This window comes from Papaver somniferum, chromosome 8 (assembly GCF_003573695.1).
Source record: "Papaver somniferum cultivar HN1 chromosome 8, ASM357369v1, whole genome shotgun sequence".
Taxonomy (NCBI): domain Eukaryota; kingdom Viridiplantae; phylum Streptophyta; class Magnoliopsida; order Ranunculales; family Papaveraceae; genus Papaver; species Papaver somniferum.
The window spans coordinates 27042931-27069308 of record NC_039365.1 but is presented as its reverse complement, the minus strand read 5'-3'; the positions used below and the strand labels follow the sequence as shown (position 1 = coordinate 27069308).

Genomic DNA, 26378 nt, shown 5'->3' with positions numbered 1-26378 from the left:
ATAGAATTGAAACAACTTTTATTTGAGTATTCCATATATGTACTTCTGGATCAAACAAGAAAAATCTCCAAAACTAAAATAAAATAAAATTAGAGCAGTATATTTCAGTATACCAAATATGTACTGTTGATTCATAATCTAAAAATCAGCAACACGTGAAAAACAAGAGACATATCATGAGATCGAACTACCAAAACTGCAAAAAGAAAGTGAAAACATCAAATCGATCGAATTTTCATGATTCAGTTGAGAAACAAAACAAAAACAAATAAGAACTGGAGAAAAGATTACATAACATACCTGTAAAACCACGAAACATCTTCACAAACCCTAGGTATAAACTTCATAAGCGGCAGCAGCAAAGAAGAGGAGAGGAGGAGAGAGAGAAAACAGATCTGAGAAGAAAAAGAAAATTGAGGAAAGTTGGTTTTTATTTCTGTTATATATAGTGAAGGCTATTTTGGGAATTCTTAAAATGCACTTAATAGGTTACACACGTGTGCAGGATGTGGGCTTAAAAAATTGGGTTCATTTTTCTCTTTTCTTTTAATTATGGACCTCCGGTTACTGGGCTTTAGTGGATGAACCTGCCACTAACTAAGAACATTATAATAGGATTTACAGGTAATTCCTACTTCCTGTTATTGCATGGTACCCTCTTTAAGAAACAAGATGCAATGTCATTTTTTTAAGAAAAACTTTTAACAGAAAATACAGTACAAGCATTTCATTCATACTTATACAATTCTTCTTAAAACGTTCATGAAGTTAATGGTAGTACAGAATTTATATGGATCATATATAGTCTGTCCGGATGCCTCTTTTTAAGGATTTTTCGTGTCACAAATACTTGGATCATTTGTAAGATGATAAAATAAAATATGACAAAGAACATCTTATTCCAAAGAAGCTAGATACAAGAAACAACATCTTGACGCACAACAGCTCATGATGAGGGCGTTTATCAACACTGTATGCATATACTAGAAATCGCTCGAAACACTTATTAAAACAGAGGAAGATAGCGAAAAGATATAAAGCAAACCACACGTGTGTGCATGCATGCACATTATTTAGATAGATAGTGGAAAATCCACATGCTATTATTTATTATCAGACGGACACCGTACACCGGAATCGATCGACTGTTGGATTGTATCGGTCTGATATATCCCATCAATATTGGGAATTTACTGAGAAGCGCAAATGTAAGAGTTCAGGTCCTCGATTGCCGACTGGAAGAAACCTAGATAGTCAACTGGAACCGGAGAATCCTTGTTAATCTTCTCATATTCAATAGTGTGGACAAGTTCGTTTTTACCCTCTGCGTACACAAATATAACACGTGCAGCTATTAGTTAATGTAAAAGGACAGGGACCTTCGGGACTGTTGTGAGGGACTCTTAAGAAAAAGGACAAGAAGCTTCATAGAGTCTATGAAGTAGGGTTCTTGTGTTTTAGTTTGTAGGTTGGTTATGCAACTTGCCTTTAAACTGTTGGTGCTAGGTTTGTTGTTTTCCCTCGACTTGTCACAGAGATTGTTGGCTTTTTCTTTGTTCTCAGAGGCTTTAGTCCTCCCTATGTTTCGATTAGGCGCTCTTATCTGTTTCTCTTTTGAATAAAATTTTAACCCTTTTACTTCAAAAAAAAAAGTAGTTAAATGTAGGAAATGCATGTTAAACATGCAATATGAAAAGAAGAAACTAACTGTGCGCAATTTAACTAAAGGTGCCCCATTTTTGTGCTTTCAATTGTAATAAACACATACCAACAATATAATCCCATTGCTTGACACAAGCCGAAGTAGTTCCATGTCCTTCGGTAACTTTGACAGCAGTGAAAATATGTGGGATTGCCTTACGAATGTCAACATGTTGCTTAAAAATTCCGTAATATTTATCAGCACTGCAGTTAACCTCTGATTCAGTCACAAGCTTCCCAACTAGTCCTGAAATGGTATGATGTTGAGCCATTTTTGGTAGTTGATTGATGTATAGGTAGTTTGTACAACAATACGAAGGATATATATTTTACCCGCTCTTGATGAATTGATATATCATAGTGTAGTTGCAGGAAATCCTACAACCACACCCTTAATGAAATCTATATAAGAACTCAAGTAATCATCATAAAATTCATAAGAACATTTGTTAGATCTTTAACTTGGATACAAAATAACAAGAAAATTCTAACTTGGAGAACAAATCATCTTTCTCTCTCCTAAATTCCTTGTCTAAAAACTCTCCTCTCATACAAGGTCGCTCGATCCAGTATATAGAGGTTTACATAGTGGATGACAGTTAATAAAGCCCTTATTTTCGGATCTGGTGTGCGTTACATTGACTCCTTTCGCACGTGCTCTATAATATCGCATAGTTCTTCATATTTTTTTCGTGACTAAGTTGACGTCATATGCTACGTCATTCTGGATGTACTGTATGCGGTTGACTTTGCTTGATCCTGATGATCGGTATTTCGCATGTCAGTGTGTGGTATTTTACTCCTACACATAGCTAGCTGAATGAGTTTATATAGAAATTAAGCATTGTCCAACGAGGCTTCGTACGTCCTTTAATTATCTAGTGGGATAAGTGTTATGCATGTGCATGTACGTATTTTTTCTTTTTCTCTTGACAGGGAAGTTAACATTTTATTGGATGAAAATTAGAGTACATGAAAGATGAACCAAAACCAGAAGCCACCACCCAAAAATGGAAAAACAAGAAGCTACTTGGAAGCTGAAAGCATGCCGACACACTTGGATACAACACCAAGTTGATCCCTCAAAACCACAAGTACAAATTAAAGCAAATGCTCAAGGAGTGGTTATAAAACAACTTGATCCCACCATGCAATAAAGGTTTCGATGGTTAAGCTAAAGTTGGGTTTGTTGAACAGCCAAAAAGAACAGGTGTTCTTGATGCGTGAGCTGTGATTTGAGCTTTGGAGCTGGAATGGTTGTTAGAAGCTCTTTAATTCCTCGGCAACCAAAGTTCCCCGGTGATAGCAGCAAGGATCTTTATCACATTTGCTTTTTTGATGACCGCTCTAGACTTAGACCAAGAAACAATGATAAAACAACCTCTCAAAATAAAAAATGGACCCACCATTTGGGATTAGTAGGGGACCATTTTTGGATCCCACCAGTGAGAAAACGTGAGGAGTTGTTTTAAAGTTGTTGGATGAGGCGGTATGTTTAGAGTTTTTGTAATGAGATTGGGCTAACAACAAAATTAGCAGAAGTCTCTTGAGGATGCCTAAACTTTAAGGGGTTACTCCGTTGAGTATCCCTAATCCAAGTAAAGGCTGTAGATAAGACGCCATCTTTGTTCGGTAATACTTGTACGACACGTGACGCAATAAGTTTACAAAATTTCTTGCATGGCAAGAAACGAAATTTCTTGCAGAGTGGAACCATGTTAGGATCCGGTACCAGTCATAGGTTTTCATCTTAGTTTACGATTTTCTTGTACTTGCTAGATTATGATTTTATCATGAGTATTTGGAGGAAGCCAAAAGTAGCCATTGATATGATTCGTTATCTCAGTTTATTGGGATTCTAGTCCCACATTAATTAGATGGGGCTTAACTGGTAGTTTATAAGTCAATGAGTTCCCTCATCTAGTCAACCGGTTTTCGAGTTGAGTTCTACCCATGAGTTTATGACGAGTTTAGGGTCGGTACCCTAACATTTGGTATCAAGGACAACCACCACGACCAATGCCCGCTCCACGGAAGGGGTTACATATAGGCTGGTATCAGAGCCAATCACCATGACCCATGCCCGTTCCACGGAAGAGGTGACCAATAGGCTAGATTAAAGTGTTGGGGCACCTATGTATGGACGTAGTTGTCACTCGCATTGAATACAAATAGGGGAGTGAAGCCGCCATTAGAAAAATGGCTACCTTCGGGTCAGTGTCGATAGAGTGGGCCAACGAGGACGTTGGGTCTGGAAGCGTGGTGGAATGTTGTGATCCTAGTCCCACATTGGTTAGATGGGGCTTAACTGGTAGTTTATAAGTCAATGGGTTCCCTCATCTAGTCAATTGGTTTTCGAGTTTAGTTCTACCATGGGCTTATGACGAGTTTATAATGGATTGTCTTGGGAGTAGTTAGATTTTAAAAATTGAAGTATATTACAAATTATTAATATATTTGAAAAAACCAAGGTCATCATGATTTCTTTAAGAAGAACGAAAAAAAAAAGTGGTGGTGGGTGGAGGTGGTGGCGGCGGTGGGCGTGGATGGTGGTGGTTGGTGTGTGGCGGTGATGGTGGTAATGGTGACGGTGATGGTTGGTAGTGGAGGCGGTGGTCGATGGTGGTGTGTGGTGGTGGTGGTTTGTAGTGGTGATGGTGGAAGAACATAGCATGTTGTGATAAAAAAAAATTGTCCATGAGAATCCACGAAATTCTTGTGGTTTGGGTTAAGAAAGATATGAGATAATAACATACATATTTTGCCAATCCATATATATCATATCCTTTAACTATTCTAAGAAATGTTAAATAAATTGAATACTTATGATATTTGTGGAATCTAAAACAATCCTAATTGAATATTTAATGAATATTTAATGAATATTCACGTAAATCCTAATCCAATACACCCTGGTAACTCTTTTCACGCAATCGGAAAACAAAATCATCGAGCACGTCCATTTTTTAATGGTGCACGTACATTTTATCGTGGAGCGTATAATGCATATAAAAATCAGATTCCGCTTGATGCTAGACTTATATTGAATCAAATTCTGCGTGTTCCTAGAAAAAGATTGATTACTGTAGGATTGGTTGTTGGTGGAGTTCTTATTACTGTATGGGGATCAGAAAGAATTCCTTATTCAAAAAGAATCCATTTAACTTTTTTATCAAAAGATCTTGAGAGAAAAATTGGAGAACACAATTTTAATGGTGTAATAAAACAATACTAAAGGAGAATTCTTCCGGAAACACATCCGGAAAGTGTCAGGGTTAGATTAATAGCCAAAGATATAATTGAAGCTTTGCGAAGGGGACTGAGATATGAGCCAGTGGGGAGGAGTGATCTTGAAACAGCAACGAAGTTCATGATAATGGCAAAGGGGTACTTCAAGAAAGTAGAAAAAAATGTGCAAAGAAAGGTCAAGCTAAAGGTTCTACTCATCATTTGGAAGGATTAAGTTGGGAGATTTTGGTTGTTGATTATCCAATTGTTAATGCATTTTGTGTGCCCGGTGGAAAGATTGTTGTTTTCACTGGTTTGCTTGATCACTTAAGATCAGATGCTGAGATAGCGACGGTACTTGCGCATGAGGTATTTATTTTCTGCTTATGTTTAGAATTCACAATATAGTTTGTATTTCAATAAAGTAGCATCTTAGAATATGCAGGTGCAGCATGGAGATAAGCTTTGAACTGTTGTAACAGTAGACGTAGTTTGTCAATGAGTGGAGTCATCCTTCCATATTATATTTAAGTTAATTATGCCGAAATTAAGGATGTGAGATTATTGTCCTTTCACACCCTCCCTCATGTGTAAGGCCAGTCACTCGGCCTAACACGTGGATCTACGCACGTGTGAATCATGGGTGTGCAGGTGACATTCGGTCACAGTCCATCTCATGTACAGGTCATACGAGTGACCAGTTCGGTCACGGATGTACATGTGAACCAATCATTCGGTCACGGTGGTCACCAATTCGGCCTACACCCCGTCTACGGGCCTAGCTCTGATACCATGTTAGAATACGAGCATCCAACTCAAAACCAACTGGCAATGAGTGGAGCGGCCCTTCCATATTATATTTAAGTTAATCATGCGAAAACTAAAGATATGGGATTAATGTCCTTTCACAAAAGAAGAGGACGCAATTGCTATCCCGAGACAAGGTTATGGAAGAAGCCCTTAGCATATATAGGGAATCAAATTCAGGCAGGGGTATCGAAGGCTTCCTTTGAGGTGTTAAGGGAAGAAAAAATTTAATGTTTTTAGAGGGTGATTTAAACTTCAAGTTAACCCAAATCCAGATAAGACTGTAATATAACAATTAAATAATATCGGCTTTTCTTTTTTCTAAATCGCATTAGTCATTATTTTTTCGAAAGAGAAGATTATATTAAAAGAAAAAAGAGAATCATGAAGTAATCCAAGGTCAATTACATATACGTTAGAGTATCCCAATTACTCCAAATGAGAGTTAGATCAACATACCCAGAATGTGTCATTATCACAAATCATAAAACTACCATGCGATGGAATCGAATTTTAGTGGTGGGGAAGTTTTGTGTAGGTTTTAGTATCTTTTGGGATACATGGAATCAAATTCAGGCAGAGATATAGAAGGCTACCTCTGAAGAATTAATTTCCAACCCAAATTTGCATTATGACCAAACAATGGAAAAACCTTGCTCGAGCAGAAGGCATCCCCAACAAAGCTAATAATGAGAGGGATGCCTAAATGTTAATCAAGGGTCACTTAAAGTCCTAGTTATATTTAGTTACTAAATTTTAGTCGGACTTGAATTACAAACAATTGTTTCTTGAATATTAAGTTACGGTATCACTATATATACTTCTTCCGTTCTTTTTTAATAGGCCAGTTTCTAAAATCAAAGTTTCAAGAAAATATGCCAGTTTCTTAATTGGGAAAGTCAAATGATACTTCAATTTTTTGGGACCACTTTTCTCTTAACTTCTTTTGGTGACAAGTGTCATGTGGACCACTTCACTTTACTTTTTTTGCTAACAAGTGTCACGGGGACCATTTCGCTTCACTTCTTTTATTGACATGTGTTATGAGGACCACTTTCAATGATTAGTTCTCTTAATTTTCTTAAATTTCGCTAAAGACAAAACCGGCCTATTAAAAAAGAACCGAGGAATTAGTTTTCAATAAAAAATAGTCATTGCTACAATTCGTTATCTCATTTCAAAAGATTTTAACCCGAAGCAGAAACCCTATTCATGAAGGTAAGCAAAGATTTAAACAATTCACTCAAAGATCAATTCAATGCCATCAAGTGATGATAATAATAATAATATTGTTTCTTGGTATTCATCAACTCACTCAAAGATTAATTATCGAGCACGTCGATTTTTAGATGGCGCACATAGATTTTATCGGGGAGCGTATGATGCATATGAAAAACATAAAAATAAATTGATTACCGTAGGATTGGTTGTTGGTGGAGTTGTTACTGCTGTATGGGGATCAGAAAGAATTCCTTACTCAGAAAGAATCCATTTAATTTTTTTATAAAAAGATTTTGAGATAAAAATTGGAAAAAGCAGTTATAATGGTGTAATAAAAAAATATGAAGGGAAAATTCTTCCGGAAACACATCCAGAAAGTGTTAGGGTTAGATTAATAGCCAAAGATATAATTGAAAGCTTTACGGAGGGGATTAAGATATGAACAAGTAGGGAGTGATCTTGAATACAACAAAGAAGTTCACGATGTCGACAAAGCGGTTCAAGAAATCACAAGTCAAGCAAAGAAAGGTTCTAAAGTTGTTACTTACTATCATTTAGAGGGATTAGATTGGGAGATTTTGATTGTTGATGAACCAACTGTTAATGCAATCTGTATGCCTGGTGGAAAGATTGTTGTTTTCACTGGTTTGCTTGATCGTTTTAAATCAAATCAGATGCTGAACGAAAACCGGCTTGTAAGGTTAGGATTGTCCAAGGAGTGGCACGGAAGTCACGGATACACTAGCGAGAATACGGAGTGACACGGAAATCACGGACGCACGGGCAGCGTTAAGAGGGGTCTGGCTCCAATACCATGTTAGAAACCCATGGCCTAACTAACCTCGAAAATCGGCTTGTAAGGTTAGGATTGCCCAAGGTTTATTAAACGCGATACCTAGGATGTCCTAGGGGATATGGTACTATTTAACAAACATGTGGTATTCATCTTCTGCTTCTTTCAGTAGCTTCTTAGAATTCTTAGTATAGTTTATATTTCGATAAAGTAGCTTCATAGAATTTGTAGGTGCAGCAAGGAGATCGATAATGACAGGTTGGACATGTTGTGGCGAGACATGGAGCAGAAAACATCACAAACACTATGTGTTTCGTAATTCTGCGTATCATTCTAAGTCAGCTTTCTAATACGAACGAGATGACTAATCTAGATAAGGCATATAAAACTCTCCTCCATCTGCCTTTCTCTCGAAGGTATTTATTGTGGCTTCAGTGTTTTTTTAAGTAGAATTCAACTTGCCATTTTTGCCAGTAATTATGCCCTTTTTGTTTACTAGAGTAACCAATTGATCCCCTGTTAGCCAGCTTTTCATTTACTCAAGAGTCAAGACTCATCAAAATTGAGTTCTATTTTTTTTTTCTAATCGCTTTATTTCATCTTGTTGCAAGCTTGACACTGACATCATTTTGTGCTTATGTTTCTTGCTGGATATTTTTCTTATTAGGATGGATAAGGAAGCAGATTATATTGGATTACTCTTGCTTGCCTCAGCAGGATACGATCCGCGAGGTGCACCCCAAGTATATGAGAAGCTTGGTGATGGAAAGTCGTCGTGGTCATCAGATTATCTCTCTACACATCCATCTGGAAAGAAGAGGACGCAATTACTATCCCAAGAAAAAGTTATGGAGGAAGCCCTTAGCATATATAGGAAATCAAATTCAAGCAGGGGTATCGAAGGCTTCCTTTGAGGCTTTAAGTGAAGAAAAATTGCGCAATTCCAAGTGAGATTTTAATGTTTCTAGAGGATGATTTAAACTTTAAGTTATCCCCAGTCCAGATAAGACTAATATTGGCATTATTGGCTTTTCTTATTTCTTCTAAATCGCATTAGTCATTATTGATTGGCAGCTGCCATGCATGGAATGGAATGGAATGGAATTTTAGTGGTGGCCTGGTGGGGGAGTTTTGTGTAGGTTTTTTTGGGGAATTTCGGAATAAGGTGGTTGTTGAAGTTGATTTGATATATAATCTAAGAACACAAATTTGAATTAGACTCCGTATAGGAAAGGAAAAGATTCTTATTTCCAGAGTTTCGCAAGTTAACTAATAAATTAATGAAGAACGTACGATGATGGGCAGTCTTTATAGAAGGAATATCTCTTAGAAATTCAGATGATGCCGATTTTGGAATAATTTATTCTGAGTGAACAATTGAGTAAGTTTATTATTGGATACACATTCTGGTTCACATTCTGCTTTTGGTTGTAGTTTTTCTGCTTGCATGCATTGAAACTTCCGTAGGACACACCTTTTTTTTTTCCACTGCAATTTTACGACAATTCCGCGGCCTTTTTTTTTGGTCCAAAACGGACCGAGTTGGACTATAGTTGAATCATAGTCAAGCCGACCCACTAAACACGTTTGCCTTTAGAAACATAAATCTCCACGAGGTTTGAAGTTTTTTATACCACACACTAATGCCGTTTTCTTTTCTTCTTCTCCCATTCCTAGTTTTCTTGGGATTCCTATTCCAAAAGGCGTGTGAATATGTAATTTGTTAACCAAAGAATGTCGTACAGTCAAACACCTTAACCCTTACTCTTCCTGTTCGAAAGGTGATAGGAATATTTACTTTGGAAACCAAGTATGCTATATAATCAAACACATCAATGTTCCCATCTCTTCTTACATTATAGTGTTCTGCCTAGTCTTTCATAATAATCTTTGAGAGATGGGATCATTAGTTAATGCTAACCAAAGTGATAGGGTTGATGGATTCACTGCTCCATACAATTTCTCAGTTGTTGAAAGTGGAGTTTATAGGTGTAGCTTTCCAGATTCTTCGAATTTCTCGTTCATTGAAGCCTTAAACCTTCGTTCGATACTGTGTTTATGTCCTGACCCATATCCTGAAGAGATTTTAAGGTTTCTACAATCTAAAAATATTAAACTTTTTCAATTTGGACTTCAAGGAACTAAAGAGCCTTCGGCGGTTTCGCAATGATCACGGAAGCTCTAGAAGTCTTGCTGGATGTTAGAAATCATCCTATAGTAATTCACTGTAAACATGGAAAACATAGGACTGGTTGCGTTGTTGGTTGTTATAGGAAAGTGAAAAACTGGTGTTTGCCTTGTGTGCTCCAGGAATACCAGCACTTCGCGGGTGTAAAAGCTAGGCCAACCGATATGAAGTTCATCGAGAACTACGACGCTACATGCGTAAGCCAGAGGTTATTATACAGTACTATCGGCTACCGCAAACAGTGTTTGGTGTACCAAGAAGAGAGTGCAGGTGCAAACAATAACTGTGTGAATTATTATGCAGATTCAAATCTTAGTCTTCATAAAGGGAAAAACAGACTCGTAGATAGACAAGGGTCCATGCTCCCTATTCCGTTAAATTAACGGAAAAAGAAAAGAGTAACCTCAGAGGACGGAAAAAGAAAACCCACCGAACAAGAAATAGCTAGGCATATGTCTACGCAAGGATTATGCTTAAAATACATTTTCTGCATTTATTGCTCGTATGATGGATATGTATTGGACTAGTGCAATAAGTAACCGGCTATAGGTTTCTTGTTTACATTTTTCTTACATGACAAGAAATGATAATTTTCCTTCTTGGCCAGTTAGGCAGATATATAGGTTTCTTGTTTACAATTTTCTTGTAATTGTTGATTATGATTTTATAAATAAATCATGAGTATTTCGAGACATGCAAAACTAGCTATTGCTACAATTCGTTATCTCAGTTCCAAGATTTTAACCGGACGCAAAAACCCGGTTTGCGAATCTAAGCATCAGTTGAAGCAACAATTGGATTGTTCTCTTAATTCACCGCCATCAACTAGTTATAATAATATCTCAAGTGTAGTTTCTTACAGTTCTTGGTATTCGTCAATTCACTCAAAGCTTAATTCTTTTCAAGCATTTGGAAACCAAAATCATCCAGCACGTCCGATAGTTAATGGTGCACGTAGATTTTATCATGGAGTAGTTCACTATCATGACCGAAGTCTAATTCAGCGTGCTCCCAGAAATATACTGACTTTACTCCTAGAAATATATTGATTAACGTTTTGGTTCATAGTGGAGTTGGTATTAATAAATGGGGATTAGAAAGAATTCCTTACTCAAGAAGAATCCATTTTATTCATCTATCAAGATATCTAGAGAGAAAAATTGGAGAAATCAGTTTTAATGATGTAAAGAAAACTTATGAAGGGAAGATTTTACCGGAAACGCATCCGAAAAGTGTCAGGGTTAAATCAATAGCCGGAGATATAATTGAAGCTTTACGGAAGGGATTAAGATATGAGCAAGTGGAGGGCGATATTCTTGAATGCAACAATGTTGTTCAAAAAAGTAGAAGAAAAGGTTCTACTTACCATCTGCAAGGATTTAATTGGGAGATTTTGGTTGTTGATTATCCAGTTGTTAATGCATTTTGTATGCCCGGTGGAAAGATTGTTGTTTACACTGGTTTGCTTGATCGCTTTAAATCAGATGCTGAGATAGTTACTATACTTGCAGATTCCGCAGTGTTAGTTAGTGAGAACTCAACACTTTATTTGCATTCAGGCAGCGGAATTGCATTCTGGAATGACATATGGTGTGGTCAGCAATTTTTAGCTACTTTATCTCCAAACCTATACAAACTGGCTAGAGACAAAGATGTTAGGCTTGCCGATATGATTTCTGTGGAGGGGAATTTGAGGTTTGATTTCAAACGTGTCCTAACTAATTCAGAAGCTGGAGAATACGCCACTCTCCTCACTGTCATTGGTGATACTCCACCGGTTCGAGATCAACTTCCAGATACGAGAAGATGGAAACTTCATCCTTCAGGTGTGTTTTCCGTTAAAACTTTATACTGTAAACTGGTCGAATCATATGGAATAGAAAATTTCCCATATCTTTTTGTGTGGAAGGCCGTTGTTCCACCCAAAATCAACCTCTTTGTTTGGAGTTTAGTTCACGGCAGGTTAAATACTAAAGATGTCCTCATGCGTAAGGGAATTGAGCTGGATAATTCATGTGTCCTTTGTGGTGATGATTTAGAATCTCAAAGCCACCTCTTCTTACACTGTAAAGTCGCTTTCAAAGTATGGTTTCAGTTGTTGCCTACCTCTCGATATGCTTGGGTAATTCCTGGATCGGTTATGCAGCTTGCTCTTTGTTGGCACAATATAACCTTTACAAACAATGGAAACTATATTTGGAATTTGATACCGGCAGCAATCTTCTGGTCTTTATGGAAAGAGCGCAACAGCCGTACCTTTGATTCAAACCATATCTTCAAGACAGATGACGATTTGGTCAATGAAGTTAAGACTTCTATCCTCCTATGGGCCGCAGCAGCTGGAAACAGAGTTCATGTGAACTTCTCTAGTGTTGTGATTAATGATTGTGATAACTTATTCATGTAATATAGCTTTCTTTTCGTTGTTTGTTTCTGCCATCATCGGTAGACTACTGTAAATTGTATTATTCTAATATATCTTCTCTTTTCCGATCAAAAAAAATACTTGCACATGAGGTATGTTGGAAAACGATTAATAAAAAAATAATTTTTTAAAGTTTTAATAAAAAATTATAATTTATTGTTTTCTTTTGTGAATGAAACTTTTTAGTCCCACATTGTGGAGTTTCCAATTTTTAGTAGTTTTAAGAAACTATATAAACTTATTAGTCCCACATTGTGGAGTTTCCACTTCTTAAATTGTTTTATTCCATTATATAAAGAAATTCACTACTTTTGTAAAATTTATGGGAAAGGGGTTGCTCTATATTTTAAAGGGACCCCTAAGGGAAAATATTTTATAGCGTTTCTTAAGAGTTCGCGATTTTCCTTAACGGCTTTTTCGGAGTTGCCAAGCTCAAGTTGAGCATCTACTACATATGCTAGTAGTAGGTGTAGTGGAGTGTTTTATCCTGGAGATATCCGTCCTGTGAAGGCTATAACATCACTCTTGAGTGTAGCCGGGCGCTAATGTCTTAAGGGCAACGTGTTGAACACGTGACTCACTCTGTTTTTCCAAAGTTTTGCCTTGTTGCTGTTGTGGAGATATGAGAAGCTCGTTCGTTTCGTCAATCGATCAATTCCATTATAAAGGAGATAAGTATCAATAACTTTTTCTTATTTGATTTTTTTTTTATTTTAATTATCGCACCCAACAATCTTAAGACATTATAATTTGTAATAATTGAAAATGGTTGGTTGGTTTGTGAATCATGGATGTTAATTGTGGAGTGAAAAACAAAAACAATTTTGTGGTCAGCTGTAGAGTTTCGAGATTATCTCTTAACCTAGAAGTAATTTCGATGAACCCTTTTGACACAACGTAGTAGACATCCTGATAGTTACCCACGTAAAATTTCAGAATTTTTGGAGTTGTAAAAGTAGTTTTTTGATAATTTACAAAACAGACAAATGTTCCTGAAAAATTCTGACGGGCAAACTTTTGTTGTTAACTAAAGTATTTTTTATGGGGTAATCATGAGTTTTTTGATATGGTGGTTCAAACGAAGTTTGTAAATCTAGATATTATCTTCAAAACTCATATTTTATCTTTCGTTTTGGAACTAAGGTTTGTGAGATGTGGTGTATTAGGTGATTGGGAAATTACCGTGTCCGTGGTCAGAGAATAAACGAAAATTGTGACATGCAATTGAAAAGCAACATGCCTACCAGGCGCATGTGGACGAACACAAGTCTTCCAAAGCTGACAAAGGCGGGAATATCAAACACAACTCTAACCATAGTCTTCATAAGAAAGGTATGTTTCGTAAAACTGAATCCGGCGTTACTTTAATTAAGGGTGATTGTTATGTTTGTAAAATTCCGGGCCATACAGTAGTAAAGTGTAGACAACATAAAACCTTAATAAGTAGAAAGTTAATGCTAATTTAGTTGAAACAAATTAGAACGAGTTCATTGACATGATGTCGGAAGTTATTTTAACAACCAATGTAAGAGACCAGAAGGTGGACTCTGGAGCCACCAAGAATGTTTGTTGAAACAGAGACCTATTCACCTCCTATCAGAGGATAGGGGATGTCGAAAAACTCTTTTTGAGTAACTCATCTGCAATAGAGGTTGCATAAAAGGAAAAGGTCGAGCAGAAGCTCATATCTGTAATACTCTCACATTGAATGAAGTTTTCATGTTCCAAGCATATGCAAGAATCTTGTATCTTGTTCTATTGTAGATGGAAAAATATTTAAGATCTTAATTTTTTCTGGAAAACTTGTTGTAACAAGGCAGTTATTTTTTAAGTAAGAGTTATAGGACTTTGGGTCTATATAAGCTTAACGAAAAAAACTGATGATGTGTACATAGTTGATTCTTGTGCTTTCTTTATGTGATTGATTGTTTTATGTGGTAAGCTTGTAACCGTAAACTTATAAGTCAATGCTTAACTGGATAGCATAGGCTGCATACCCAAATTTAGTTTGGACTTTGAACACAAAAGTGAAATCTGTGAAGAATCAAATTTGCTTTAAAACCTTTGAGCACAAATGTTCAGAGTAATTCTAAGCCTTTAGAATTAATTCAGTTAGGCCTAGATGACATGAGTTCAACCTAAAATCACTATGGTAAAAGATGGTTTATAACTTCCGTAGATGATTGTACGAGGTACTGTCTTGTATACTTGCTTAGGGATAAGGATGATGCCTTAGAAGCCTTAATATGTATAAACTTGAAGTTCAAAACCAATTAGAAGCCTTGAACATAACAACTGTATCCTTAAGAAGATGATAATTGTCATGTTGATTAGTTCAGGATTACCTGCGGCCTTGTGGGGGGAGGCAGTCATGTTAACTAGTATATCCTGAATAGAGTACCCTTAAGGATCAGATAAAACTCCATATGATTTATGGATAGGTAGATGACCTTCTTATGAATGCGTCGAAGTGTGGGGGTGTTTGACTAAGTTTGCCATTCGTCTTTCTAAAAGAAGTAGAAACCAAAAATGTTGATTGTGTCTTCATATAAGGTATGCTGAGTATACTTCTACATCTATATTTTTGGTTGTGTGTTCTGATTTTTCAGACTTTGGTGTGATTTTTTCTGACTTTGGTGTGATTACGATTACATAATCTAGGGATGTTGAGTTCTTTGAAGATGTTTATTCTTAAACCTGTACCTCATTAGAGATGTGTTGTTGATCCCTAGACTTCTTATGAATCCGACTTCATAACATGCCTAGCTTAGTCTAAGCCCCGGACTTGTAAAGAAGCCTTGATATCTACTGAAACCCCATTCTGGTAAGAAGCTTCATTTAGTGAAATGGACTCAGTCCGTCGGAACCTGACTTGGGAGGTTTATAGTTTACCTCCAGAGAGTAATACCATGAGATGTAAATGAGTCTTTAAGAGGAAACATTAGGTATATGGAACTGTAGAAAAATATTAGGCTAAGTTGGTATCTAAAGGCTATAAACTAAAAGAAGGTGTATATTTCCTTGATTCTTATTCACATGTGACGAGATTTACTTACGTTGAGATGCTAATTGTTATTGCTGTCATAAACAAATTAGAGATACATCAGATGGATGTTAACACCGCTTTTCTAAAATCGTGAATTAGATAAAGAAATTTACATATACCAACCTGAGGACTTTGTAGTGAAAGGTTATGATGACAAAGTTTGTAAGTTGAACAAAATTTTGTATGGTTTATAAAATAAGCACGTAAACAGTGACATGGAAAATTTGATCATGTGATAATGTATAGTGGATTTAAGTTAATGAATCTGACAAGTATATTTACAAGTAACTTGTTAAGGATGCATGTGTGATTGTATGCTTGTATGTTGATGATATGCTTATACTTGATACAAACTTAGATGTGATTAATTCCACTAAAAAAAAAACATGCGCTGAATGAGAACGTTGACTTGAAAGACTTAGGCCCTGTTGATGTAATCTTAGGGATGAGGATTGGAAGATAATCTAGCATTTATAGTCTTAGTCGTTCTCATTATGTTGAATTTTGTGCTTAAGAGATACAATCAGTGTGATTGTAAGCCTTCTTGTTCTCCGTATGATTATTCTTGTAGACTCAAGAAAATTAAGGATAATGGAGTATCTTAACTTGAATACTCAAGAGTTATAGGATGTCTGATGAATTTAATGATCTGTAAGTGTCCAAACATTGCCTATAGTGTGAGTAAGTTAAGTAGATATACTTGTTGTCCAGAGCAAGAGCATTGGGATGCACTTAGTAGAGTATTACGGTACCTAAAATACTCTATTACCTTTTGTTTGGTTTATGAAAGGTATCTTGCTATCCTTGAGAGACTTTGTGATGCAAACTGGATAGTTGACTCAAAGGAGTCTTAAGTCTACGAGTGGATATGTGTTCACTCTAGCAGGAAGGTTTGTTTTTGAAGATTTCCAAACATACATATATTGCTCAATTCATTATGGAATCTGTGAGTATTGCGATAGATAAAGCACGAGAGGGGGCTGAGTGCCTAAGATGCTTTTTAGAAGAAATTCCTCTCTGGCATAGGCCTGTGTAAGCTATATCTATATACTGTGTTAGCCAAGCTATAATAGCTAAAGCTAAAAATAACTAATCTCAATTGGCGTTATTTCCATTGATTGGATAAAGTCCAAGGAGAATATCGCGCAACCTTTGACGAAAGGTTCATCCAAAGAGATTGTTAGAAACACATCGAAGGGGATGGGGCTTAACCTCATAAATTAAACTTGCCATGAAGGATACTCAACCTTGCTGACTGGAGATCCCAAGATCAAGGTTTCGAATGAGACAACTAATTTATGGTGGGTAAAGGTAAACACTATCAGAGAATTTTATTCTCTGTCCCTTCCCTATGGTGTAGACGTGATAGTGTGACTGCATGTGAAGGATGACTTTTAAGAAGTCTTAATGAGTTCTATAGTTTCAATTTAAGATTGAAGTGGGGTGTAGCAGTAACACTCTTTATGGAAACTCACCTATTTGAATGAGGAAGTGGGCCGCTTCCTATGAGAATATGAGCTTTGATTCTCTAGAGAATTCTGAGAAACAAGATATGTCCAGGGCCAAATTGGACAAAACGGCACGAGCTTGGCAGCAATCTTGGAGACATCACCCGTGGTTGTTATCGCGAATTACATCAAATGCTAGCAGTTCAAGACATAGTTCACTGTCTCTAGCAAGTAATTCCGGTAATATCTCACTAAGCAAAGGTTCAAGACCTCATGGACACCTCTACCTAAAATGGTATTTCCTGCACTTTTCATGTGATTTTAGTTTTGATGGTTTTGGTATTACTGGAACTTAGGACATAAAGGTCACTAAGGGTTCACTAGTTCATTCTTTTTCACTTTGGTGAAAGATACCTATAGTCTCACCATGTGAGAACTAAAGATGAAAGCTCTCAATATTATTATGATTTATGCAATCCATAGTATGACCTGGGGTCAACACACTTTTGTGTGAGGGAGAGGACGTCGAAATGACTAGTATGATTTCAACACTTGCACGATCAGTCTGTTTGGATCGTGAGGTTGGGATGTTGATTTACCAAGATCTATCTGTGTTTTCATGTTTTATTGAGTTTTCATTCATGTGGGGGATTGTTGGAAAACGATTAATAAAAAAAATAATTTTTTAAAGTTTTAATAAAAAATTATAATTTATTGTTTTCTTTTGTGAATGAAACTTTTTAGTCCCATATTGTGGAGTTTCCAATTTTTAGTAGTTTTAAGAAACTATATAAACTTATTAGTCCCACATCGTGGAGTTTCCACTTCTTAAATTGTTTTATTCCATTATATAAAGAAATTCACTACTTTTGTAAAATTTATGGGAAAGGGGTTGCTCTATATTTTAGAGGGACCCCTAAGGGAAAATATTTTATAGCGTTTCTTAAGAGTTCGCGATTTTCCTTAACGGTTTTTTCGGAGTTGCCAAGCTCAAGTTGAGCATCTACTACATATGCTAGTAGTAGGTGTAGTAGGGTGTTTTATCCTGGAGATATCCGTCCTGTGAGGGATATAGCATCACTCTTGAGTGTAGCCGGGCGCTAATGTCTTAAGGGAAACGTGTTGAACACGTGACTCACTCTGTTTTTCCAAAGTTTTGCCTTGTTGCTGTTGTGGAGATATGAGAAGCTCGTTCGTTTCGTCAATCGATCAATTCCATTATAAAGGAGATAAGTATCGATAACTTTTGCTTATTTGATTTTTTATTTATTTTAATTATTGCACCCAACAAGGTATTTATTGATTTTCTGATATATAGGCCTTCGACCGGTACCCGTAGGTCGACTTGGTGTCACTTTTGGCAATGTAGCTCTGGCTCACATTGAAAACATGTATATATTTTTTGGTTGTACGTATAGTTGTTTATTTTTTGTTTGTGACGATGTTTTCTTTGATAGTGATGGAATCTAATATAGGTTTGATATTGAATTTTAGGTTGGGCATGTTGTGGCAAGACATGCAGCAGAAAGCATCTCGCACGTTATGTGGTTTGTAATTCTGCTAATACTTTTGGTGCAGTATGTTGATACTAGTCTACTGACGGGCAGTCTGGGTAAACCGCTTGGGGAGGCATATAAATATCTCCTCCAGCTACCTGTCTCTCGAAGGTATTCATTGTGGTTGAAGTAGAATTCAATTTGCCATTTTTACCACTACTTGTGCCCTTTTTTCTCTAATAAAAGTTAGCTTTTCATTTACTCAAAGCTCGACATTCGTATGTGCTTATGTTTCTTTCGGGAGAAGTTTTACTCTTCATGTGCTTCTCTTGGTAGGAATGAAAAGGAGGCAGATTATATTGGATTACTCTTGCTGGCGTCAGCTGGATACGATCCTCGGGGTGTTAACACAACATAATAACGTGTACAATATACACGGGTGTTTCTCTTTTAAGAGTTTTACTATCTTTGGTATTCTTGTATATTAGGAAATTGAACTCCGTTAGGAAATAAGTTAACTTAGAGTTATATTTCATTATATATATGCCTGTCGAACTTCATGTAATTTAGTTAAGAAAAGTTAATAATATACGAAGTTCTGTTAAAGCTCGTCTTCTCTTCTTAAACTTTTCTTATCTTCTGTCAAACCTAAATTAACATAAACCAATTAGTTCTAACTTGGTATCAGCTAGGTTAGTCGATCCTTAACAAACATGTTTACCGAATCCTTTATTATGTCTTCTACAACCCCTGCCATTATGTCATCTACTGCTCATTCTTCTCAATCCTCAATCATGGCTTTTGTTCAATTTTTTCAGCCTCATCATATCATCACTGGTAAATTAGATGAAAAAAACTATTCCTTGTGGCGAGCATAGTTTTTGCCGTATCTTCAGGGTTACGATCTCGATGGTTATATTACTGGTACGAAACCCTGTCCAGCATCTCCTGTTGAAAATGCAACTCCTACTCCGGATTTTCTTTCATGGACAAAACATGATAAAATCCTGCTAAGTTGGTTGTTCTCGTCTCTCACACCTGCTGTTTTTCATCACCTTCAGCGTCTTACAACTTCCAAAGCAATCTGGGATTCTCTTGAAGCTCAATATGCTTTGCACAAATACATTATCTTCACTGCGATCTACGTGCTCTTAAAAAAGGGTCAAAAACTATGCGAGAATATATCAATCATGCTCGAGACTTGGTGGATAGTCTTGCTGCTGCCAATACTACGGTTACCGACAAAGAATTTCGTCACTGTATTCTCGTCGGTCTTGATAGCTCGTATGATGCCATTGTTACGTCTTTAACTACCACAATGAGCTCCCTTAATGTAGAAGACTTCCTTACGTTTCTCCTCACTTTCGAGTTACGGGTTGAACACCAGGCTAAGGCTCTGATACCAAGTTAGAACTAATAGGTTTATGTTAATTTAGGTTTGACAGAAGATAAGAGAAGTTTAAGAAGAGAAGACGAGCTTTAACAGAACTTCGTATATTATTAAGTTTTCCGGTCGCAAGAACCATGAAGCCTCATAATGTTGGAATCGTTTTGATCGAAACTTTCGTCCTCCTCGACGTCAGCCACCGTCTTCTACACCTCGTGCCTATACTGCTCAGACGACTGGAATACTGCCCTCTCCCCCGTGGACTTCTGATAGTGGTGCTACTGATCATATAACTAATGATTTCTCTCGTCTTCAGTTCTCAAACGAGTACACTGGCCCTGATCAAATTCAGATGGGTAATGGTTCTTCTATTCCAATTTCTCATGTTGGATCCTCTATTTTGGGAACTCCCAACCGTAAGTTGAAGCTTCGTAATGTTCTTTTTGCACCACAAATATCTCATAATCTCTTCTCTGTTTCCCGTCTCACCACTGATAATAATGTTTTATTCGAATTTCATCAGAATTTTTGTCTTGTGAAGGATCGATGTACCGGGAAGGTTCTGCTTCGCGGCAATAGGAAGGGTGGTCTCTATCAACTCGCTGATTCTTCTAAGTCTCTCAAAGCTTGCATAGGAGAACATGCTAGTTTACAAGACTGGCACTCTAGATTGGGTCATCCAATGATGCGTACAGTTCGTAAAGTCGTCTCTCAGTTTTCACTTCCAGTTTCGAGTCAAACTATCAGTTTTTGTTCGTCTTGTCAAGAACATAGGAGTCATAAGTTACCTTTTCATCCTAATACAACTACTTATTCAAATCCATTAGATTTAATTGTCTCAGATGTATGGGGACCTTCTCACATTTTATCTAATGAAGGATACATATATTATATTATTTTTATTGATGCGTTTAGTCGTTTTACTTAGATGTTTTCTATGTCTCAAAAATATGATGTATTTTCTATATCCTTTTTGTTTCAAAAACATGTTGAAAATCTTTTTAATCGAAAGATCAAAATATTTCAATCTGATAATGCACATGAGTATCGTAAACTTACTCCGCATCTTCAACAACTTGGTATCTTTCATCGATTTTCATGTCCACATACTTCTGAACAAAATGGTTTAGTAGAACGTCGTCATCGTCATATTCGTGAAACTGGACTTACAATTTTAAACATGGCTTCTGTACCATCCTCGTGTTGGTATGATGATTTTTACACTGCTTGCTTCTAATGAATCGTGTTCCTTCCACTTCTATTCATAATTCATCTCCATATGCAGATCTTTTTGGTATTCCATCGGATTACACTTTCCTTCGTGTTTTTGTTTCTTTATGTTATCCTCGCCTACGTCCGTATCGATCTCACAAAATGGATCCTCTTTCCTCTCCATGTGTGTTTATTGGTTATAGTCCATCTCAAAAAGGCTACAAGTGTCTTCATATTTCTACGGGTCGTATTTATGTCATTCGTCATGTTATTTTTGATGAGACTACTTTTCCCTTTGCCACTACACCCTCGCCGACATCGATCGCTTCTCAGGTAACAAATTCTTCACCCCTATCATTACCACCATTTTCTGTTACTCGCTCCAGTATTACACCTGTGTTGCCAGATCGTACATCTCACGATGGTTTACGGAATTTTTCACGTCAGCACCCATCTCTGTCTGGTTTCCATTTCGATTCAGTTGATGACACTTCTTTGGTTGTATCTATAGCGCCAGCTACTTCAGCTTTCAGCACTGGGAATGTTATTAGTGGGGCTACAACATCGGATACAACTTCTCTTTGGCCCCGATTTCAAGTTCGCCTCCAGCACCTACTATGTCCGTATCTACTATCAGTTAACTTACTGCACCATATTTACAATCAGTACCAGCTCCATCTTCAGCTGACAATTCAGTCCAGCATGCTTCAGCTACCGCACCTGTTCCTGACACACATCCAATGGTTACTCGAGCAAAGGCTGGAATTTTCAAACCCAATTCAAAATATGCACTGGTATGTGATTCTCTTCGTGAACCAACTTGTATTTCGGAGGCTCATAAAGATCCAGATTGGCGAGTTTCATCGGATGATGAAATTAATGCATTACTTCGGAATGGCACTTGGACACTAGTACCGTATCATCCTTCAATGGATGTTATTAGTTGTAATGGGTATTTCATATCAAACGGAAGCCTAATGGTGAAATTGAACATCGTAAGTCTCGCTTGGTTGCTAAAGGGTATAATCAACAAGAGGGAATAGATTTTTCTGAAACGTTTAGTCCGGTTGTTAAACCATGCACTATTCGTATTATTCTTACATTGGCTCTATCTTCCAATTGGCCTATTCATCAAATTGATGTGCAAAATGCTTTCTTACATGGTGAACTTCAAGAAGAGGTATACATGAAACAACCTCCAGGGTATGTTGATTCTCGATTTCCTACACGTTTGCAAACTGCATCGTTCTCTCTATGGTCTTAAACAAGCTCCTCGTGCATGGTATCACCGGCTCAGTACTTTTTTATTGCAAATTGGGTTTACCACTTCAAAGTGTGACTCATCTCTATTTATCTATAATGGTTCATATGGCATTATTTATCTGTTGGTGTATGTGGATGATATTATTGTTACAGGTTCCAACTCTGCTGGTATTAAATCCACTATTAACCGTCTACAACAGGAATTTGTTATTAAAGATCTTGACTCCTTGTCTTATTTTCTTGGAATTAAAGCGGTTCGTACTTTGTCAGGATTGTTTCTTTCTCAACAAAGGTATGCTCATGATCTTCTTGTTCGAGCAAAAATGGATGGTGTTAAACCTATTCAAACACCACTTAGTACTTATGGTGACATCTCTTTGGATCGTAGTATCTTATTAGCTGATGCTACTGAGTATCGTAGTATTGTTGGGGCGTTACAATATTTGACATTTACTCGTCCTAATTTGGCTTATGCTGTCAATAAAGTCTGTCAGTTTATGCATGCACCCACTGTTTTTCACTGGGGTCTGGTAAAACGTATACTACGCTATCTTAAACATACTTCAACCATTGGTATACTTTTTCGGACATCTCGTTCTCTACAGTTACCATTCAGTGCATATACTGACTCCGATTGGGCTGGTTCTCTTGATGATCGTTGTTCTACTAGTAGTTATTGTGTTTACCTGGGTGGTAATATTATTTATTGGAGTGCTCGTAAGAAGAAAACAGTGTCTCGTTCTAGTACTGAGACCGAATACCGGGGGCTTGTAATTGCCACTGCTGAAATTATGTGGATCCAATCACTTCTTTCAGAAATTCGTGTATCTACTCAATCTCCTCATGTTCTATGGTGTGAAAATCTTGGTGCTACTTATCTCACTGTCAATCCTATGTTTCATGCAAGGAAAAGCATATTGAGATTGACTATCATTTTGTTCGTGATCAAGTTGCTTCTAAACTTCTCGATATTCGTTTTATATCATCCAAGGATCAAATTACGAACATCTTCACAAAACCACTTTCAAGAGATCATTTTTCGTTTTTACGGTTCAAGCTTACGGCTCAAGATAACCCGTTACGCTTGCGGGAGGGTGTTAACACAACATAATAACGTGTACGTTGTACACAGGTGTTTCTCTTTTAAGAGTTTTACTATCTTTGGTATTCTTGTATATTAGGAAATTGAACTCTGTTAGGAAATAAGTTAACTTAGATTTAAAGATATTTCATGTATATATATGCCTGTCAAACTTCATGTAATTTAGTTAAGAAAAGTTAATAATATACGAAGTTCTGTTAAAGCTCGTCTTCTCTTCTTAAACTTCTCTTATCTTCTGTCAAACCTAAATTAACATAAACCTATTAGTTCTAACTCGGGTTGCTCCCCAAGTGTATGAGAAGCTTGCTGATGGAGAGTCGTGGTCAATGGATTCCACACATCCACCTGGAAAGAAGAGAGCGTAGTTTCCATCCCGAGAGAAGGTTATGAAAGAAGCCCTTGACATGTATAGGGAACCAAATTCAGGCAAAGGTAACGAAGGCGCTTCCTTTGAGGCTTTAGGAGAAGAAAATGTGCGCCATTCCAATGTTTCTAGGGAGTAATTTAAACTTTAGGCCATATATAACAACTAAATGTTAGCTCTTCTAATTTTTTTCCGATCCTAATGTGAACACGTAAATCACGAAGGCATCTATATGTTCACAAACAATGTTCTCACTATATATACACACTCGTACTGATGAGATGATTGTATTGATTCCTTGGCTCAAAACCTTCGGGTTTATCGTAGACTCATCTAATATCATCACTAGAGACGTTTACATAGAGGAAGATAAAGAAACGTGGTGTAAAGTATAACTCGTGGAGTATCAAATGAACGTAAAGTGCTGAAATGTAAATAAGACTGGGATTTACGTGGTTCAGCACTAAGGCCTACATCCACGGGGTTGTCGTTTCACTATGCATTAGATGATTACAGAGGTAGTCGAATGACTTTGGAGTTTACATAGGTATATGAATTGTACAAAGATAAACTTACACTCACAATCCTTCTCTCTCCCCTCCTCTCTCTGTTTTTCGATCCCCCCTCTCTTGGTGGAGAGGGGGTATTTATGGGGTTAGAGTGTGGGACCCGTTTCTGTGGGCCGTTGGAACCTTATCTTCTTGTGCTTTGTGTCCATCACGCGGAGGTATTCGTTCAGAACTTGATCACGCAGAGTCATCCTCGTTCGTTCCACGGGTTGATCGACATGTATACTGCTCAGAGTGTTTAATGCGGGTAGTTGAGACGCATGCTCGTGTCAGACAAGTGTCTTCTGCCCCTGTCACGTCCATGTCAGTCAACCTTCTCTTCCCCGTTGATCTTGGCTTCTTTTGGGGATGAGATAAAGTAACTCTTCGACAGTTATTTAGTGCTCCGCAGTACATCGTGTTTTTGATACATCTTTTAACTTCTGCCCTTGGATTTGTTCGGGCAAAGATCTGACGTCGACGGGATGGGCTTCTTGGTTGTGTGCGTGTGTCATCATGTTTTGATGACTTGGTCCGCATGCTCTCCACGTGTCTTCCTATATACACGTGTTTGATGATGAAATATGTACACACAATTTGCCCCTTTTCTTCGGGCTTGAGTGTTTAGTGGGAGCATTGAAGAAAACATACGTTACATATTCTTCATCTCTCCTAATAACTTCTCCTAGATACTTGGGCACGTTTCTTACTCGTGTATTAACTGCTCATTTAATGGGCACGTTTCTCATTCCTCCATTAACTTCCTATATTCGTGAGGCCGTTCTACTGAGCTATTCCTTTTGACCCCATTGGTTTGTTCTGCGGAATTGGTATGGTGAGACCTCTACGGGTACGCCTTCGGGTTTTCACGCTGGATTTATTAAAGACGAGCGTGCTTTTCAATAATTATTCGAAGATCTCCTTCTGTATTAGGCACGCTTCCATGAATATCAACAAATAGTGGACTCATTCGGTCTAGTCCCCACTTGTAGCAGTTGATACTTACCACTGGGTCCATACTTCCTATGGCTTGGCAGATCTTGTGCCATCTGTTAGTGTATTCCCTCGTGTTTTCCTTGTAGCCAATTTCTAGCGAAAAGAGCTTATCCATTCCGGTGTTAACAGCCTTGTTGTACATGTAAGTTCCTAAGAACTTTTCTGCGAGTTGATCGTAGGAGTGGATGGAGTCAGGCGGAAAATTATCAGACCAAGACAATGTCGATCCTTGAGGCTTGATGGGAAGTATCTACAGAGTACGGCGTCGTTCTGACTCCATCTGGCTAAGACACGGTTATAATATCGAATATGTGCAGCGGGATCACTAGATCCGTCATAGCATTCGAAGGTCGGGACAGGGCACTTCATAGGAATAGGGGTGTTGGCCAGGCAATGAGTTAGGGGTGTGGAGTTAGCCTCTCTCATGACCTCCTCTAACCTTCCCCCGCCTTGTCTAGTTTTTAACTGCCTGATCTCGGCCATCATTTCATCACGCAGCTCTTACATCGCGCGGTGGTGCCCTACGCTCTTCTGCTCGTGATATTCTGGCTCTGCGTCATTATAATCCGGGTCGGATGCGCTACTTCCCCTAGACGCGTCTCCATTAGCTGCTACGATGACTCTTCGGTCTCGATTAGGTCCTAGTGCCTTTGAATTGGATTCATCAAGTTGTTGGCTGGTCTTCGTGCTTAGGGAAATCCGGTCTTTTAAATCTTGGTTTTCTCTGGCCATCAGATCTACAACATCTGCGTAAACCTGCTGGCTCTTCTTCAATTCTTCAAGCTCAGCCATCAATCGATGTGATTTGTTTGACCCCTGATTGGGAGTCCCAGCTCGTGCTACTACGTCCATGGTGCCTCCTTCTTCTACGGTCTGTACAAAAGGTGGTAGAGGTTCAGCTTCGATTATTATCATTTCCAGATCGGGCTGAGTGCCCCTCTGCGGTGTTAGAGCCGCCGGCGCAGTTTGATTCTGATCGTTTTTTGATGGCATTCCGAAGGTTGGCGGGTGCGCGGGTTGATGTGTTCTGGATTCTTCCACCTTTTCTTTTGGCTGATGAAATTGATTCGTAGCAAAAGTTATGCTGGCTTCTGCAGCCTTCAGGGTTGCCGCAGCCGTACTGTACTTTGTCGCCGCTGCTCTGAGAACCGCG

At 37.8% G+C, this 26378-nt stretch overlaps 1 protein-coding gene and 1 pseudogene across 1 annotated transcript; one reads left to right on the top strand and one right to left on the bottom strand.

Moving 5' to 3' along the window:
• Positions 1-1190: 1190 nt before the first annotated feature.
• Positions 1191-1973, bottom strand: LOC113305305 (major latex protein 15-like). The gene is made up of 2 exons (XM_026554369.1): positions 1769-1973; positions 1191-1324 (listed from the first exon to the last, which is right to left on the bottom strand). The coding sequence occupies exons 1-2, from the start codon at positions 1971-1973 to the stop codon at positions 1191-1193; spliced, it is 339 nt and encodes a 112-aa protein (XP_026410154.1).
• Positions 1974-4579: 2606 nt separating this feature from the next.
• Positions 4580-8664, top strand: LOC113305304 (annotated as a pseudogene).
• The last annotated feature ends 17714 nt before the right edge of the window (positions 8665-26378 follow it).

What these genes read in the sequence shown, in the direction of transcription:
- LOC113305305 (XM_026554369.1), bottom strand. Translation starts at nt 1,973, where the DNA reads ATGGCTCAACATCATACCATTTCAGGACTAGTTGGGAAGCTTGTGACT. An exon ending in GCAATGGGATTATATTGTTG is followed by an intron (nt 1,325 to 1,768) that starts GTATGTGTTTAT and finishes TTGTGTACGCAG; the next exon opens with AGGGTAAAAACGAACTTGTC.